Raw genomic sequence first — 17,110 nt, forward strand, 5'->3', positions numbered from 1 at the left:
TGAGACTTTTCTTGTCAGAAAAGACCAAAATAATAAATGACAAAATATGATGAAATAAGATTTTTTACATTATTTGAAAACCAATAATAAGTGGAGAAAATGGGGTTGAAATTTGGAGAAAAAAATCGTTTTACAGGGGTTTATTGCTTCAGAGAATATCGCAATATTGAGAGATAGATAACATTAATTCATATGCAAGTTCGTCAGGACCACAAAACATTATTGTAATAGACGAAGTTATTGTTGTATTGGATATCATAGTAGCGAGAGTTCGCTGTGTTATTCGGGAAACTTTAAGAATCTAACTAATGAAACATTTAATTCAGAAATTCTCGATTTGTATGTGTTGCAACTGGTTTTCCATTTGGATACATAAAACTCATCTGGAAGAATCTAAATGTAACTTTTTTAATAATATTTAAAAAGAAAAAAAAGCAACATGTGTTTTTTTCTTAAGTAATAACTTGATTCGTCAATTTTTTAGCTTGCAATGATCAAAATGTGTATGAAAGAATATAAAGAATAAGTTATTAAAAATGGATATTGATAATTTTTTTAACTAATAGATATTTAAAAAAAATGTTTAAAGCAATAACCTGATTAATTACTTTTTGAGACAAAAAAATTAAATAAACTTCATGCAATATTAAAAATATGTTCATTAAATTTCTCGAATGTTTTTTTACTTGCAGATTACAGTCATATTTAGGTTTCCTAAAAATTTTTTATAGATACCCTGTTTTTTTTCTTGAAAAATTGAGGGGTTGAATGACACAAAAAAACATGACTTTTGTTTAAATAATCTATATATTTTCTATTTCGTTAGGGTGCAGCTATTGGTATGTGTCCAAAAGATAAACTTTTTCGGGGTTATATTGATTTAGAAATTCAATTGAGAGAATTCGATAGATGTCGCATCCTCTACCAAAAGTTTTTGGAGTTTGAACCTGAGAATTGCACTACATGGATGAAAGTATGCTATATTACTATATAATATTATCTACTCATGCATTTTTTTTTTTTTTTAAATATTTATTTTTCTTATTTTGTGTATAGAAATTTTGAAAATGGTAAACAAAAAATGAACTTTTGTTTATTGATGTGTCTATAAATTTTGTTTATATGCATTTTTAAATTATTTAGATTTTTTTTTTTCAATTTAAAATAGAATTTTTATATTTAACAAATTGTGTTGATCTTGTACATGTCACTCTTCAGTCCTGGGAACTGAAATCAGTCTTAAGAAAAATCTGGACTAATAAATTCTATCAATTTAATTAAATTTTCTTTCTTTTTTCATTAGGAATTTAAAAATAATTTTGATCAGAATAAAAAATATTATATCTTAATGAAAACATATGATATGGTAATGATGTCAGGACTTATATTTATCTTATTTTTGTCAGCTTCACTAAATCTTATTCTTAAAGTAGTGACAAATGGGATTGATTGAACTTCATCTACTTGTGTAATTAAATTTGTACTATTACTGAATCTAAATCTGCTCGAGTTTGCTTCCCCTACCCTAACAGATTGTCATGTTGGCCAAAGTTAAATCGAGATTATTTTTTTAAAAAAGAAAGAAATTATAGTGCTAGAACAAAATATAAGTAACAATGAAGTGAAAAATAGAGATATGAATGGTTTCAGGTTGTTCAGTAATAGCTATAAAAAAACTATGCAAGGTTAGCTGTTATTTTCATTTTGTTTGCTAATATAACATAAAATAAAGAAAAACCTTTTTTAGAAAAAATAATCAAATGATTGATTTAATATGTTGGCTATTATCAAAGAAAGATAAATTTTGGTATCAGTGAGCTATAAATTTCTAAAAGTTTGGTAAACAATGCTAGACAGTATTATTTGGTCAAAAGTCTTGAAATTTTTTTAGAGTGGCTCCCTTGATCATGTACTAACCAAATATTATTTGGTGAGTTCCATTGGCACTCCAAATCATTAAAGCAGTAACATCTGCTCGTTTGAACAAACTTTTGCTTGTTGTGGAATATATTTTCTGGTTTCCTATCAACTGAATTATTATTTATTTATTTATTTTTTTTGTAGCTTTTCCATTTACATGAAAATTTGTATAGAATATGCATTAGAAATAAAGAATTCGATTGATGTAATTTAAACCAAACTGTCAGAATGTTTCCTATTTTTTCAACAACAAAAAATATCTGGAGTCAAATATAGTCGGATCTCTATTTAACGAAGTCGCTAAATCCCGATTATAAGTTCGTTATATGGAAAATTCGTCAAATAGAAAATCACCTTTTAAAATACTTAAGCGACACAAAGCAGGTTTTAAATTCATAAACACCGGGTATAATTTAAATAACAGTTCATGCACTTTTATCTTGTAAACTAGTATCTACTATTTATTTTATAAATCTTAACCATAAAAAGAATTTGCATGGAAAGCAAGAATAGAGCAAAACATTATCCAGTGTTACACCATTATGCTACATAAATTTTTTACTTTAAAAAAAAGCTAAACTTATGTGTAAAATTATAGCTGTATTTATTACAAAAGTAATTTTAAACGTACCACCTGTGTTCTTAAGTTTAATTGCTACTGATAAAATCCGTCAACTTGGACTGAGTTTTTTGTTTGAAATGCAAACAAAAATGGAAAAGGATTTTACTGCTTTCTATAAAATAGCTTTTAGAGAAAGCAGTAAATCATTACATAAAGCAGTGGCTTTGAAAATCGATTCAAGGTCATTTCCCCCCATAGAATGCGTTAACAAGTTTGAAATGTTCTGAAGTATTTTGAGGAATAGGGAAAGTGGATCACAATGAAAAGTTCGTTGATTATAATATTCACTCGCGATTTGGAAGTTATTTTACGAAGAAATTTCTCAAATGTTCTTGGTTCCTCGAAAAAAATCGAAAATTAGAGAAATTCGCAAAATGGAAGTTCATTAAATATGAGTCCGACTGTATCATTATTTACTCTGGGAATCATGTTTTTTTTCTCAATCTTTCATGCCATAACCTTTTTTCCCGCATAGAATTACTTAAAATATCGATAAAATTAATATTGTTATTAATTATTACTATTGGGAAAACTATGGACTGAATTGTTAGAAAAATAGATAGTTCTTTACATTTTAAAAGCTATTCGAAGCGTCATTTGTTGTCTCCGTATCTCACATCAATCAACCAACATTTGAAACCCCATATCAGAGTTACCAGTAGATTTTTCTGTGCCCTGGAGATGATTTTTTCAGCATAAATTGGGCTGCTTTCTACAAGAGCTTCTGAACACACTGAATTTTTTTTACCTTAGAAATAAAAAAATTTTGGAAATTTTGAATTGCAAATTTTAGTCAGGACTTATTAATTCATTTAATTCCATTGTAATTCTATTTTGTTCTTCAATCGCCCTTTCAATGGTTATTGCTATGAAATTCCTCAGGAAATTTTAATACGATATGATGTGTGAATTTCGAATTTGGGTGAACTTTTTCACTATATATATTTGCTAAATCAATTATTGATAAAAGGGAAAATTTTGTAGAAATTTTTATTTTTATGAAAAAGTTTTATTTTTGACTGAATTCTGGTAATTAAAAGTATTTAATTTTCTGCAAATATACAAAAAAAATTTTACGGGAAAATTTAGTGCTGGAACACTAACGTTTATAAAAAAAAAATTATTGTACTTGCCACCAACTTGGCTAATTGGAGCGTGGTTATATGACAATTAAGTAGTTTAATAAATTTGTAGTCATATTTTTGATGAATTTTTGTTCTTATTTAGGCAACTATATTCGTAGTTTTCATTAAATATTTCCATGCTTTAGGCTACTAAAAGCAACTATTTTTTTTTTCTGTGGTAACTTTGCATATTAATGATATAAATCTTTTCTTTAATTGAAGTTTGCTGAACTGGAGACAATACTGGGAGATTATGAGAGGGCGAGAGCAATATTTGAGATAGCCATCAATCAACCAAGGCTAGATATGCCAGAGGTCATCTGGAAAGCATATATTGATTTCGAGATAGAGCAAGAGCAGTTCCAACTGGCAAGGCAGCTCTATGAAAGGCTGTTGGAAAGAACACAACACGTTAAGGTAAATCCTTTTTACATTCTTGATAAGTGAGTCTCCTTTCTTTTTTTTACATAGTTTAGTAGAGTTTACTATTAGCATGGGTGTTTGTATACTCCTGGGGTATCCCAAAATTCCTGGTTTTTCGTATTGCAGGTTTGCCACAGACGACTAAAATGTGACTATTTTCGACCTGAGGCAACTATGGCAACTTTTTTTGCCTGAAAAGTCTGAAAAAGCAACTATTTTCAAGAAAAGGAGACTTCTGTGCTTCTATCGATGTTTTTTTTTAGAACAAATTGGGTTGACAACCTACGGCCCCAGGTAGCTTCTAAACATAATGAAAAAAAAATTTTCTTAAAAAATAAAAAAAGTTTGAATTGCAAATTTGAGTCATCACTTTTTAATGAGCTCAATTTGCACAATCTCCATTGTGGATCTATTTTGTTTCTCAATAGCGTTTTCAACAATTATTGCTATGAAATTCTGCATGATTTTAAAGAACCCTATGTTTAATACGATATTATGATGCATAAATTTTGAATATTAGTAATAACTTTTCAGTATATATATATTTGCTAAATCAATTATTGATAAAAGGGAAAAATTTTTAGAAAGAGTATGTTGTTGTTTTTAAAACGAATTTTTTTTTTCTGAATTAATTTTAGTATTTAAAAGTATTCAATTTTCTGCAAATATACTAATGTTTTTATGTAAAAATTTAGTGCTAGAACATTAACCTTTATTTAAAAATTATCATATTGACCATCAACTTGACTAAATGGATCATGGTATATTACAATGAAGCCATTTAATAACATTTCAGTAATATTATTGAAAATTTTTTGTTCTTATTTAGGTAACTATTTTCATGCTCTAGGTTAACTGGAGCAACTATTTTGTTAATTTTTTTCCGTGGCAACCTGGTACTGTTCTTCCGTGTTCACAAACTAGAAGCAGTGCATGCTAGTTTTGCGAGAATATGAAAATTCGCCATATCTCAAGGCCATTGGTTCGTGGACTTCGCGATTCAAAAACTTATAGTCCGACAGAATTTTGAAGATTTTGCTAAATCTTGTTAACGAGACGTTCATATGCCACCAATTACGTAAAGAATTGCGTACTTGGTAATTGTTTTGGTTTTGATGGTTTTTGCAATTTTGATTATTTGGAACTGTGCCGGAATCTATGCTAATGTCACAAATCTAATCCCCTCGATATTGATATCAAACATTAATTTCGTATTTACCTGTATTATTCGTATTACAAATTGTGATTTCTATTCTCATGATTTGGAAATCAAATATCGTGACTTGAAAAGGCTCGTGGCTCACTTTTTTTAAAACCCAGTATCGCGATTCATACTCATGCAAAATTAAAAAATAATGCTGCAACTCATATTCAGACATTTGTAAAATGAAACATCTATTTTTGAATTTTTATACGTGATTTAAAAACTATGCATTGCAATTCATATTCACATATCTAAAAATTAAGCACATTTGACTCTTATTTCAACAATTCAAAAATTCAATATCAAAATTTGTTGAAGTGCACTATTGCAATTCTTGTAAAAAGTAAATTTTCACTTGAATTAGTTACTCTAAAGTTATTAGTAAAAGAATACACAATATTAAATTCTAAATTTATAAAACTATCTTTGAAAGAAACGCGCTTAAAAGCAGCAGAATTTTCAAAAGAAAGAATAATTGAAGCAATAAAGAAATCAATGGAAATAAAAATATGACCACTGAAGCAGTCGGGGGTACCGGCCTCGGTAGCCATAAAACAAAACCTTTTCTATTGAGCGAAGACAAATGCCAAAATTAACTCTCTCAGTACCCCGAAGGTTTTGTAGAAGTCCAAGAAAAAACACTTGAAATGCATAAAACCAAATCAGAAAAGAAATTTCAACAAAATCTTGAGAAAATAAACACTCACATTAAACCGGTCAAACAGCGATTCCACAAACAAACTAAATGCCGAGGAAACTCTAAAACAAAAGAAAACAATGCCCTCTATTAAAATGCGTAGAATGAAAAAAAAGAATAGTAAAAACCGTTGCGTAACAAATTAGTATAATGCTTAACTGGTTGTTAAGATTTGATTTTCGCCCTGTTTTTTTAAAAGATAACTTCAACAAAATAAAATTCTAAATCAAAAGAGAATGCAGCTGATTTTTTTTTCTCTTGTCAATAAAAATTTCTTTAAAAAAAAAAAAAAAAAAAAAAAAAGATTGGTTGGATTAAGTTCCGGATTTCAAGATGCTGGATTAGGAGTCCCATACTGTAATCAACTAAGTGAAATTCCTTGAGTTTTCTAATATTGTAATCAACTAAGTGAAATTTCTTGAATTTTCCCATACTGTAATCAACTAAGTGAAATTTCTTGAGTTTTCCCATACTGTATTCAACTAAGTGAAATTTCTTGAGTTTTCTCATACTGTAATCAACTAAGTGAAATTTCTTGAGTTTTCCCTTACTGTAATCAACTAAGTGGAATTTCTTGAGTTTTTCCATACTGTAATCAGCTAAGTGAAATTTCTTGAATTTTCAGAAAATTCCCAATGACTAATCAAACATTCCTTGCTCTGCTTTTGATAAATGAGCTAGAGATATGTCTGATATAGAACTGATAAGAAAGTTGTTAAAAATTTTGTTTTTGCAGGTGTGGATTAGTTTTGCAAGGTTTGAGCTGGGCTGCAATGAGGGGGATATGGCCCTGTCCCAGTGTCGTAATGTATACGAAAGAGCCAATAAAAACTTGAGAACTTCAAATGAAAAAGAAGAGCGTATGATGCTTCTTGAAGCTTGGAAGGACTTTGAGGTAATCAATGAAAGAATATTTTTTAAAGAAAAGTGACTTTTATTCAGGGTTGCCATTGAACAATTAAAAGTCAATCTATCAGGGTTTGCCACTCCACAGGAAAAACCTGGATAAATACAGGGAATTTTAAAAATCACCTAAAATAACAGGGAATTTTTATTTTTTCTTTACAAACTGGGAATTTTGTTTCTTATTTTTGTCTTTTAAAAAATGTTGTCCACTCAAAGCGTGAGATGCCTACTTGCTCCGCTTTTTAAAACAGTATTTTCTAGTGGTAGCGAAATGTAATCAGGGGTCTGTCTAGGAATTTCTGAGAGGTACCTATTTTGTGAAAATTTAGACATAATTTGTGAAAAATTATATTAAAAAATCAACACGAAAATATGGATTTATCTTCTGTTAAGGGATGCAAAAATAAAATTTTAAGAAAAAGTATTTTGTGAAACTACCATTTTTCCTAAAGTTGAATTTGTGAAGGTACCGCTATACGGTAGTAAATTCGGCCTGGGCACCCCTGGTAAGTTACATTAAGTTTAGTATTTTTCATTTTAAGTAATTTTTTTCACCAGTAAATAACAAAAATTATATAAAACGCAATGTTAACGCATCCATCTACTGATTACTCTTTTAAAAAGTAGGTATAACTATCCTTCTTTAACAAATTTTACTATATAATTTGCTACCACTTTATTAAAACTATTCCAGAAAGCGGAGTGGTTGGCATCCCTGTGATCTATGGGATATTTAACTATGATATTTAATATCTATAATATTATATATAACTATCTTATTTAATATATATAACTATTTAATTTAGTATAGCATTATTTAAGTATGTAAAGCTGTTTTTCCAGCAATTAAAACTAATAAATATAGTTACCCCAATATAGCTCACACAAAAGCACAGTAATTGTTATGTTCCTTTTAATATAGTGTGTATAATATGTACTGGCCATTTCTTTTCCAGATTTGAGTGGCAACCCTGTCTATAAATATCAAGGATTTTAATTAACAATGATTTTTGTTACAATGATTTTAATTAAAATTATCATTGTTGTATTTAAACTTATAGTCAACTATCGTGACATACATATTTATTAGTAGTTATTCTTATGTTTCATGACTCTTAATTTTTAGAGTCATATTTTAGAATATATTCAGGGTATCCACACACCTGGAAAGTCATGACAAATCATGATTTTCGTTATTGAACAAAATTTGTCATGAAATGTCATGATTTTAACTATTTTTTTAAAAAAATTCATGAAAAGTTATGAATTTAGAAATCAAAAAATCTAATTTTTAAAATGAAATTTACTCTCCCCCGTAATTTCATGGTGTTTTGAATATCTGAATTTGTAACAAAATCCCCACTCACAGTCATATTTTATTAAAATATAAAATATTTTTATCATTTTCTTTAAACTTTAAAAATTATGGTGTTCTTTAAAAAAAAATGAAAGAAAAGGCATTATTTTTAGAGCGAATTATCTTTTAAACTTCTGTGATTTCAGAATTTGTGTTATTATTAATTTTTTTATTTTACCAATTTAAAATTCTAGCTGAAGCAAGCCAGTTATTGGCAAATTATTTTATAATCCGAAATGAGAACAGAAAAATCAGGAGTATTTCTTTCCTTTCCGAAAAACAAGAAAAGTATCTTTGGGATGTAATTCTTCTGAAGAAAAGAAAAGAAAAATATTTGCTTATGCATTTTATTCGGCTATTTTATTGCATCAACTCTTTCTTGACTCTGTTTTTTAAATTTAAAATCAATAAATATGAAGATGCCGAGTGTAACAATTTTGGTTATACCTATCATTCCAATGAATGTTATGATGATTTTTTAAATTTATTGTTGTGTTTTTTGTCAGAGAAAATAGTAACTTCGTTAAGTCATTAAAAATTCTGGAAATTAGTCATGAAAATTCATGAATTTGAAAATCTAAAATGTAGCTGGTACCCTGTATATTTTTCTAATTTTTAGAATTAATTTGATTGAATTAATTTATTATTTATTTTTAAATCATGAAGGAGGAATATGGAGACGAGAGGTCCAAACAAACTGTAGAAAAGCAAATGCCGAAAAGAGTCAAGAAGCGAAGAAAAGTTCAAACAGATGATGGGGTATGATGCTTCATTTTTTTTTCTTTTTTACGCAATTAATTAAAAACATTCTGTGATTATTTTCTAAAAATGATTAAAAATTAGTGGAAGTACTCTCTTCTTGAAACAGGAAATAAACAAAATGTTTGGAGAATTTTTAAAAAGAATGCTGGAGTTATCGCAGGGTTGCCACAGGCAACTAATTTCGGCCTGAGGCGACTTTGGCAACTTTTCTTGCATAGAAAGGCTAAAAAAGCAACTACTTTCTAGAAAAGGAGACTTTTTTGCACTCATAGCAATGTTTTTTATTATTATTGGGGTTGAGAAACTGCAGCCCGCAAGAGCTTCTGAGCACATTGAATTTTTTCTTGAAAAATAAAAAATTTTAAATCATTGAACTGTTGAATTTCAAGTTTGAGTCATCACTTTTTAATTCGCTCAATTTGAAACAGTTATTACTGCGAAGCTCTGCTTGATTTAAAAAAATTAAAAAATAAATAAATTTTATACGATATTACGATACATGAATTTCGAAATTGAATAATCACTTTTCACATTATATATATATATATTTGCTAAATCATTGATAAAATGGAAAATTTTTTAGAAAAAGTATATTTTGAATGAATTCTAGTAATTAAAAGTATTTAATTTTCTGCAAATAAATATTTTTTTATCTAAAAATTCAGTGCTAGAACACTAACGTTTATATAAAACTTATCATATTTGCCTCCAACTTTACTAAATTGATCATCGTATATGATTATTAAGTAATTTATAAAATTTTAGTCTTATTAATGAAAATGTTTTGTTCTTATTTAGGCAACTATTTTCATGCTTTAGGCTACTAAAAGCTATTATTTTGTTAATTTTTTCTGTGGCAACCCTGTATCAGGGTAACTCACAATTAACATGTTGTTGATTGGCGACTCGTCTTTTCATGCCCAAATGTTAATCACTGATGAGTGAACTGGTTATTCTAACGGCACTTGCGGTGTAGAGTTTTCAACATTGATCAACGACGTTTGGCATGAAATCAATAATTAGAATGTTTTACTTTACTTCGATATTCTTACAAAATAGAATCGGGTCATGTGACATAAAATTGGAGTGTTTACTCCAATTTTATTTACCATATGCATAGCTGCCAACTGTACTGGATTTTCCAGTAGACTACTGGATATTTCCAGTTTCTCCTGGTCTACTGGTTTAAATAAAATTCTCCTAGTTTTTGTACATTTTAAAAAAACTCCCTAAAATTGAGTAAGTTTCCTAAAAAAAAAAATTCTTATTGAAATAGAATTTTTGTACAGATTATTACTTGCTTGCTTATATATTTAAATAAGTATTACTAATACATAAGCAAAAAATCATTGATGGAAATCAGTTCATAACTTTTTTTGTTATCAAATGTGCAGTTTATTTTTTATTCGAAACTCCCTTTTTAAATTAATTTAAAAAAAATCTTTTAACAGGGTGCATAGCGTTTTTTTAAAAGCCCTTAAAGGTGGTTTTTTCATTAGGTGTTTTTAAAAAGTGCTTAATTTTCCATTTTTCAAAATGAGATTTTTCTTTACCGTGTTGATTTTTGCTACGAATTATGCAAAAAGACACAGTTCACATTGTTCTATTCAACGTTTTCACAATTCATTCAACCCCAATCTGTTTCGGCATATTGTCGTAGCGTATGAAAACGCCATTCATTTTGCATGATTCAAAATTTCATGATTTTTGACAATTGTCATAAACAATGCGAAAAGTTTTTTTTTTTTTTTTTTTTTTTTTTTTTTTTTTTTTTTTTTTTAACATGACGGTTAAAACAAGATTAAACTGTCAATTGTCACAAACTTTCCAATCCTGCCTAATTATATTTTTTTAAAGTGCTTAAAATTATTTTATGAGTGCTTGAAAAGTGCTTAAAAGCTGCTTATTCTTTGTTGTATAATTTGGCTATGCACCCTGTTTAACTATCTTTGATGAATTGAATGCCTTCTAATTTTTGAAATTATGAATATACATATAATGCCTAACATTTCAAGTATGTTTAATGTCAATCATAACTGGAAAATATTGCAATTTTTCTATTTTGATGACTTTATAAATCCCTAAAATTCCCTATGTGTTAAATATTTAGTTCATTATGCAACAATTATCATGAAATTTATATTATTTTGTAAATTCTATTGGATTCTTTCATATCCATGTTGGCAGCTGCGCATATAGCTAAAACTGAGCAATGTGTATAGCCTTTTCATCTTTTATGTATACTTAGGTAGTGGCATTTCTCATTAGGACTGTTTTAATGATAAATTTTTGATACTAAATTTTACATTTTTTTTTATTTGCATGAAATTTATCAAAGCATTTAATAAAAACTATTTAATTTTTTAAAGAATTAATTCGTATTATTAAGATTAGAACTTAATTAATTTATTTAAATTTATGTCACCTGTTGTTTATTGTAAAATTGTTTTTACAATTAATATAAATGTGTTGTACACCTTAATAAAACTCATAGAATAACTTTGAAATTTAGTAAAAATTTCTTCAAAATCTTGACTTCAAAATCTGTCCACAGATTTATCATGTCTGTAGACACATTCACTGCCTGAAAAATATTAATAACATTGAATTATCTTTCAATAATGCATTTGCTAGGAAATGTATTGAAAAAACTTGACTGATAAAAGAAAATTATATTTATTAAATGCCTAAACCCATCATGTTTGGCAATGAATTATTCCAAATTTCATTTTTTACAGTTCTCTTATGAAGGAGCCATTTTGTTAACTAAGATGTTTTGTGTTTCACTCAGCAAAAATCGTGATTTTTGATTTAAATCGGATTTCTTTTATAACATATACCAACAAAAGCAACTGATAAAATGTATTCGTCATACTGATTATTTTTTTTAAAAATTTTATTGCTAAAATAATTCATATTTCTTACTTGAATAGTCGAATTATTATTTATAAATCAATCACTGTAATTAAAATCAAAACTAATTATTTTTGTTGGGACAATTTTTCAATTCCGAAAAAGAATAAATTAGCATATCACTGCAGGAAAAAAAAACTATTATTTTATGTTACGTTAGGTAGAACAAGTCTTTCTCCATTCTTGAAACACTAACTGTATTTAATAAATTTTTAAATCGTTTTTATTTAAATGAATATAAATTTAAATGGGTATAATTGAGATTTGTTCATTACAAAGATACTACCACAAATGCAACTTTCAAATTATAGTGAACAGTTATTATTTAAAACCTTTTAACTGTGAAGTTACTTTAATGATTTGTGTACATAAATTGTCAGTTTTTTTTATTGCAAAAATCAAATATTAAGTACAAAATAAAATATAGTTGCTAGTTAAAATTGATATTTTGAATTATGTGCGTAAAAATTTTAAGGTTTTGTAGGCGCTGCATATTCGCTAAAGGCAGTTGCCACTCAGCATGGCAGTAGTAAATTTTGTTTCTAGTGGAGCATTATTTTCTAAAAATTAAAAAAAAAAATTATTTAGTTATCTTCTAAAAAACGAAATCGTCTATGTAACGTTTCAAAGAACTGGATGCCATTTTGCATATTGTTCTAAATTGCATTTAAATTAACTTATTCCGAGATAGATTTGGGTCTGACATAGAGATGAAGCTGCAATAAGTTTCTCCTGATATATATTCTGCTATAATAATATATACAATGCACTAAAATAAAAATAATTCTCAGAGTAATACTCGGGCGTGACATTTTGGATCACCAGTGCTGCGCCCGAAATTATTTCGGACATGACAGTTAAAAGTTGCCTCTCTTAGTTTCTGTAGTGTATTTACCACTACAAAAATATAATTCCAATTTTCTAGTATATAAGAAGTGTTAATTTGATTCTATGTTGGGGTTTCTTAACACGAATGAAGTTTGACATTGTCGATATCTACTCTCCCCACACTAGTGACCTTCGGGCGTGATGTGAACACGCCTAGTTTGACAGAAACTTCCACTACAAAATCAACACGCCTATCTTAACATTAACGTCCACTTCAATCTGAACAGGCTTACTTCAATTCTACAATGAACAATTGACTTGTGACTCCAACATTATCCTCCTCACGCTGTTGCTTCTCAACCTCTATCACACACAACGTATACACTCGACTACTAAAGGCAACACGGGAGCGACCATGACCGTGAATTTAATACAGCTCTCCTGGTTTTTCACAAAACAGCAATGAATCAACTAGTGGTTTCCCATTCATCGAATTCTATCACAGATAAAATTCTGGTGGGGGTACTGTAGTGTATCTACCACTACAAAAATACAACTCCAATTCACTAGTATATTGTTGTTGTTTCTAATGCTACTTGCCACACGTGCAAGCCTGCTTCGTGAAACTGAGCAAATTTAATGCAAAGTGTGTGTTTCTTGTTTTTCAGTGACGCCATCTATGGCCAAGAATTTGATGATCACACACAGCGTATATAAAACATGTTATCTCGATTCTATGTCGAGGTATCTTTTCATAGATGAATGTTGACATTGTCAATATCTACTCTCCCCACTGTTTTTCTCCTCTTTTTTTTAGTCTTTTGTTGAAATATAATAATTTACATACATTCCTCTTTCATTATTTCTTCTTATAAAACCTTCATTATTAATAAAATCAAGACTTAAAAAAAAATCTAAAAATATATTTATTATCTTTTATAAAAAGTATTTGAGACTTAAATTAATAATTATTTAAAGAAAATTTAGTTGGTTTTAATTAACAATTTGTGAAGAAAAAAAAATTGCAGTTGATATAAATCAATAAATGTAATCATGCCAACTCTAGTTTAAATACTTTGAAACTTTTGGTATTTATTTGTTATATGTTGAGACATGCTAGTTGACTTTATAAAATTCAAGTTTCATTCATTTACAAATAAAAAACTGTGATGAAAATTAGTTTGTTTTATAAATATTTGTTTATCAGGAAAATTTTGTTGGTTTTAATTAAAAATTTTTATTAAAAAAAAATGCAGTTGATTTAAATCAATAAATTTAATCATGCCAATTCTAGTTTAAATATTTCGAAACTTTTGGCATTTATTTGTTATATGTTGAGACATGCTAGTTGACTTTATAAAATTCAAGTTTCATTCATTTACACAAAAAAAAAAAAAAAATAAATTATGAGGAATATTAGTTTGTTTTATAAATGTGTGTTTATCAAGAAAATTTAGTTGGTTTTTGTAGGGTTCTTTTTAATTTAATCTGAAGAAATGATGGCGAATATAAAACAAAATGAATTTTATTAAGAATGAAACAACATAAAGCACATACACTAAAAACTAAAGCATTTATTTTCGTCCGCTCTCATCCGTATCTAACGTTCAACTAACTGAGGATGGGGCAATGCACAGGCACGGGGAGGAGGGGGGTTGCTATAGTTACCTGGCAGTTTTAATTAACAATTTTTGTTGAAAAAAAATTGCAGTTGATTTAAATCAATAAATTTAATCATGCCAACTCTAGTTTAAATACTCTGATACTTTTGGCATTTATTTGTTACATGTTGAGACATGCTGTGGACTTTATAAAATTCATTCATTTACAAATTATGAAGAAGGTTTGTTTGTTTTATAAATTATGCAATAATTGATTTCATTTTATTTATTTATTTATAGTCTGAAAGTTATGAAGAATATTACGACTATATATTTCCATCTGATGAAGTTGCTCAGCCTCATCTTAAACTTCTTGAAATAGCCAAAAAATGGAAAAAAACTCAAGCAGCTGAAGACACATCAGAAGAGATGATTCTATGATCTAAAGAGACAGATGAATGATTGTGCCTAATTTTTCATTGTAAATATCACTTGTTGTATAAATCATATTCATATATAGAATAATGTTTTGTTAATAAAGCATTTGTTTCTAATTTTTCTGTAGATATTTCAAAAAGGAAACCACATTTTACAACACACAACCGCAGTTTTTAACACTAAACATACCAAAGCTTAATATATACCTATTTCTACCATAACTGGTCAAATGACCGGACTTTATCCCAGAGAGCAAAATAAGGTTTATTTTCACTGAACAAAAACCTTTTAATGTAAACCTAAAACGGTTTGTAATACACTTTACGTGTAAACCTTCTAACCCATGGGTGCAAGTCTTCCGTCCCCAGAACGGATTTCCGTCTTTCGAAAATGTCTGCGGACGGGAACAAGACTGACTCGAAGACGGAAATCGGAAGAAAAAATTTCTGTCCTTAAAAATATTTTTTAGGTCTACGTTATTGGTCTACTTTCTTATGTCCTGTTGTTATTCTATCAAAAGACAGATGAATAAATATTTTTTGTACAGTATTTAAACTTGATGTATTATGGTAAAGCTTTCTTAGATAGTTTGCATATGTCGAGGGGGTATTGTGTATCTTAGGTATTTCAGTCAAAAAAATTTCAGTCCTAACCTTTTTTCCAACTTGCACCAGGACTTCAGTCCTGGGGACTGAAATCAGTCTTGAGAGAAAAGCAGTACATTAAGTTTCACTAAATTAATATCTCTTTTCTATTTGTATTTAATATAAAAATTTCTGTTTTTTTTTCCTAAAAATGTAAAAAAAAATTTTGTTAAATAAAAATGAAAGTTTTATTTTAATGTAAACATTGTTAATTTTCATAATTATTGCGGAATGATCAAGTAATGGTGTAGTTCATTAATGAAAGAATGAGATTGAACTTCAACGCCTGCTTGCTTAATAAAAATTTGTACCATTGTCGTATCTAAATTTTCTTGTTTTGAAATGCTCTCCAAAATTAAATTAAGATTATTATTATTTTATTTAAAAAATTATAGAGATAGGACAAAGTACAAATAATAAAGTGAAAAATATGCATAGCTTCATGAAAAAATTAGTTGTTTATTATTCAGTGATTGTTGTAAAAAGATGTACAAGGTTAGCTGTTATTTTTATCTCGTTTGCTGTAAAAAATAAATTAATAACATAAAGAGGAAAAAAACTACAATTATTGATTTAATAAATAAGTCCTTGTCATAGAAGGGTACATTTTGGAGTCAGCGAGTAATAAGTTTCTGAAAATTATAGTAAACAACTGCTAGATTGTGCTAATTGATCAAAATAATAAGTTCGATCTTGAAATATTTTTAGAGTGGCACCCATGCTTAAGACGAGATCTGTGACAATCTGCCCTATTCTATGCACATTACCCAAAACCTTGGAAAATAACCTTCTGTCTAAAAACCTTAAATCGAAGTTGACTTAGGGTTTTGCAAGCTTGAAAAATCCTTTACTAAAACTAGTCTCAAGATGAAAATAGTCGTAAATCTAGGTAATTATAAGGTTTATTTTTGCAGAGTCTCAGCTAAAATCCACCTTGTCACGAAATTTTAATGGACAATGCAATTTGATCCTATCGCTAGCGTGACGTCAGGTAAAACGTCATTAAGGACCTAAATGACAACACTTTTTAATCCTTTTAGGATGAAAGGTTTTAAGCTGCAATATTTTTGCTTCACTGAAAAAAGGTTTTTAGTCAGTGGCGTAAGCAGAATTTTTTCAAGGGGGGTGTTCATAATTTTCTGAAACTACTAAAAGAAATTCGAATCTGTTATAAAGCACTAATATTTCCCTAATTTAGACAGCTAGACAATTTTGACTTTTTATTTAGACAACATTGTTTAGTTAAATTTTGATTTGATTTTTTAAGTTTATGAACATAATGTAATATTTTCTGAAAGAAGTTTAATGTCATATGGATGGAAAGTAACACTTTGAGGGCCACTTCCACATTCATCAGATTTTGTTATGCTAGAAACAGTTTCTTCAACGGAAGTATCACATTTCTGTACAACAGAAAAACTTACATTGGTACTAGATGCTGTCACCTCACTAATTTCAGATCGTGATTTTTTCTCAAAATAATTAAATGTTAAATTCTTGTGTTAAAAATTGTTAAATCCTAAAGATCCAAGAACAGCAAATATATGTATATATTGGCACAGAAATATCCGCTATGCTACGATCTCAAAGTTTCGAGCTGGAATGAATAACTTCAACGAGCACAGTATCTCTGGTATTGTTACTGATTTCTTCACTAGTCGAAATACTGGC

At 28.3% G+C, this 17,110-nt stretch overlaps 1 protein-coding gene across 3 annotated transcripts in view; it reads left to right on the plus strand.

Moving 5' to 3' along the window:
* Nucleotides 1-14,911, plus strand: part of LOC107448709 (crooked neck-like protein 1) — a 64,564-nt gene extending 49,653 nt beyond the window's left edge. For 2 of the 3 annotated variants that reach the window (XM_087150757.1, XM_087150758.1), the window contains 5 exons: nucleotides 827-973; nucleotides 3,889-4,083; nucleotides 6,727-6,885; nucleotides 8,920-9,012; nucleotides 14,658-14,911. In XM_087150757.1, coding sequence (XP_087006883.1) covers nucleotides 827-973; nucleotides 3,889-4,083; nucleotides 6,727-6,885; nucleotides 8,920-9,012; nucleotides 14,658-14,798 — 735 coding nt within the window. In that variant the 3' untranslated portion in view covers nucleotides 14,799-14,911. The remainder of the gene's footprint in view (nucleotides 1-826; nucleotides 974-3,888; nucleotides 4,084-6,726; nucleotides 6,886-8,919; nucleotides 9,013-14,657) is intronic. The other variant, XM_087150759.1, reaches the window with a different exon arrangement.
* Nucleotides 14,912-17,110: the final 2,199 nt, after the last annotated feature.

Source organism: Parasteatoda tepidariorum, chromosome 9, assembly GCF_982258835.1.
Source record: "Parasteatoda tepidariorum strain Cologne lab strain chromosome 9, Ptep-v5.0, whole genome shotgun sequence".
NCBI lineage: Eukaryota > Metazoa > Arthropoda > Arachnida > Araneae > Theridiidae > Parasteatoda > Parasteatoda tepidariorum.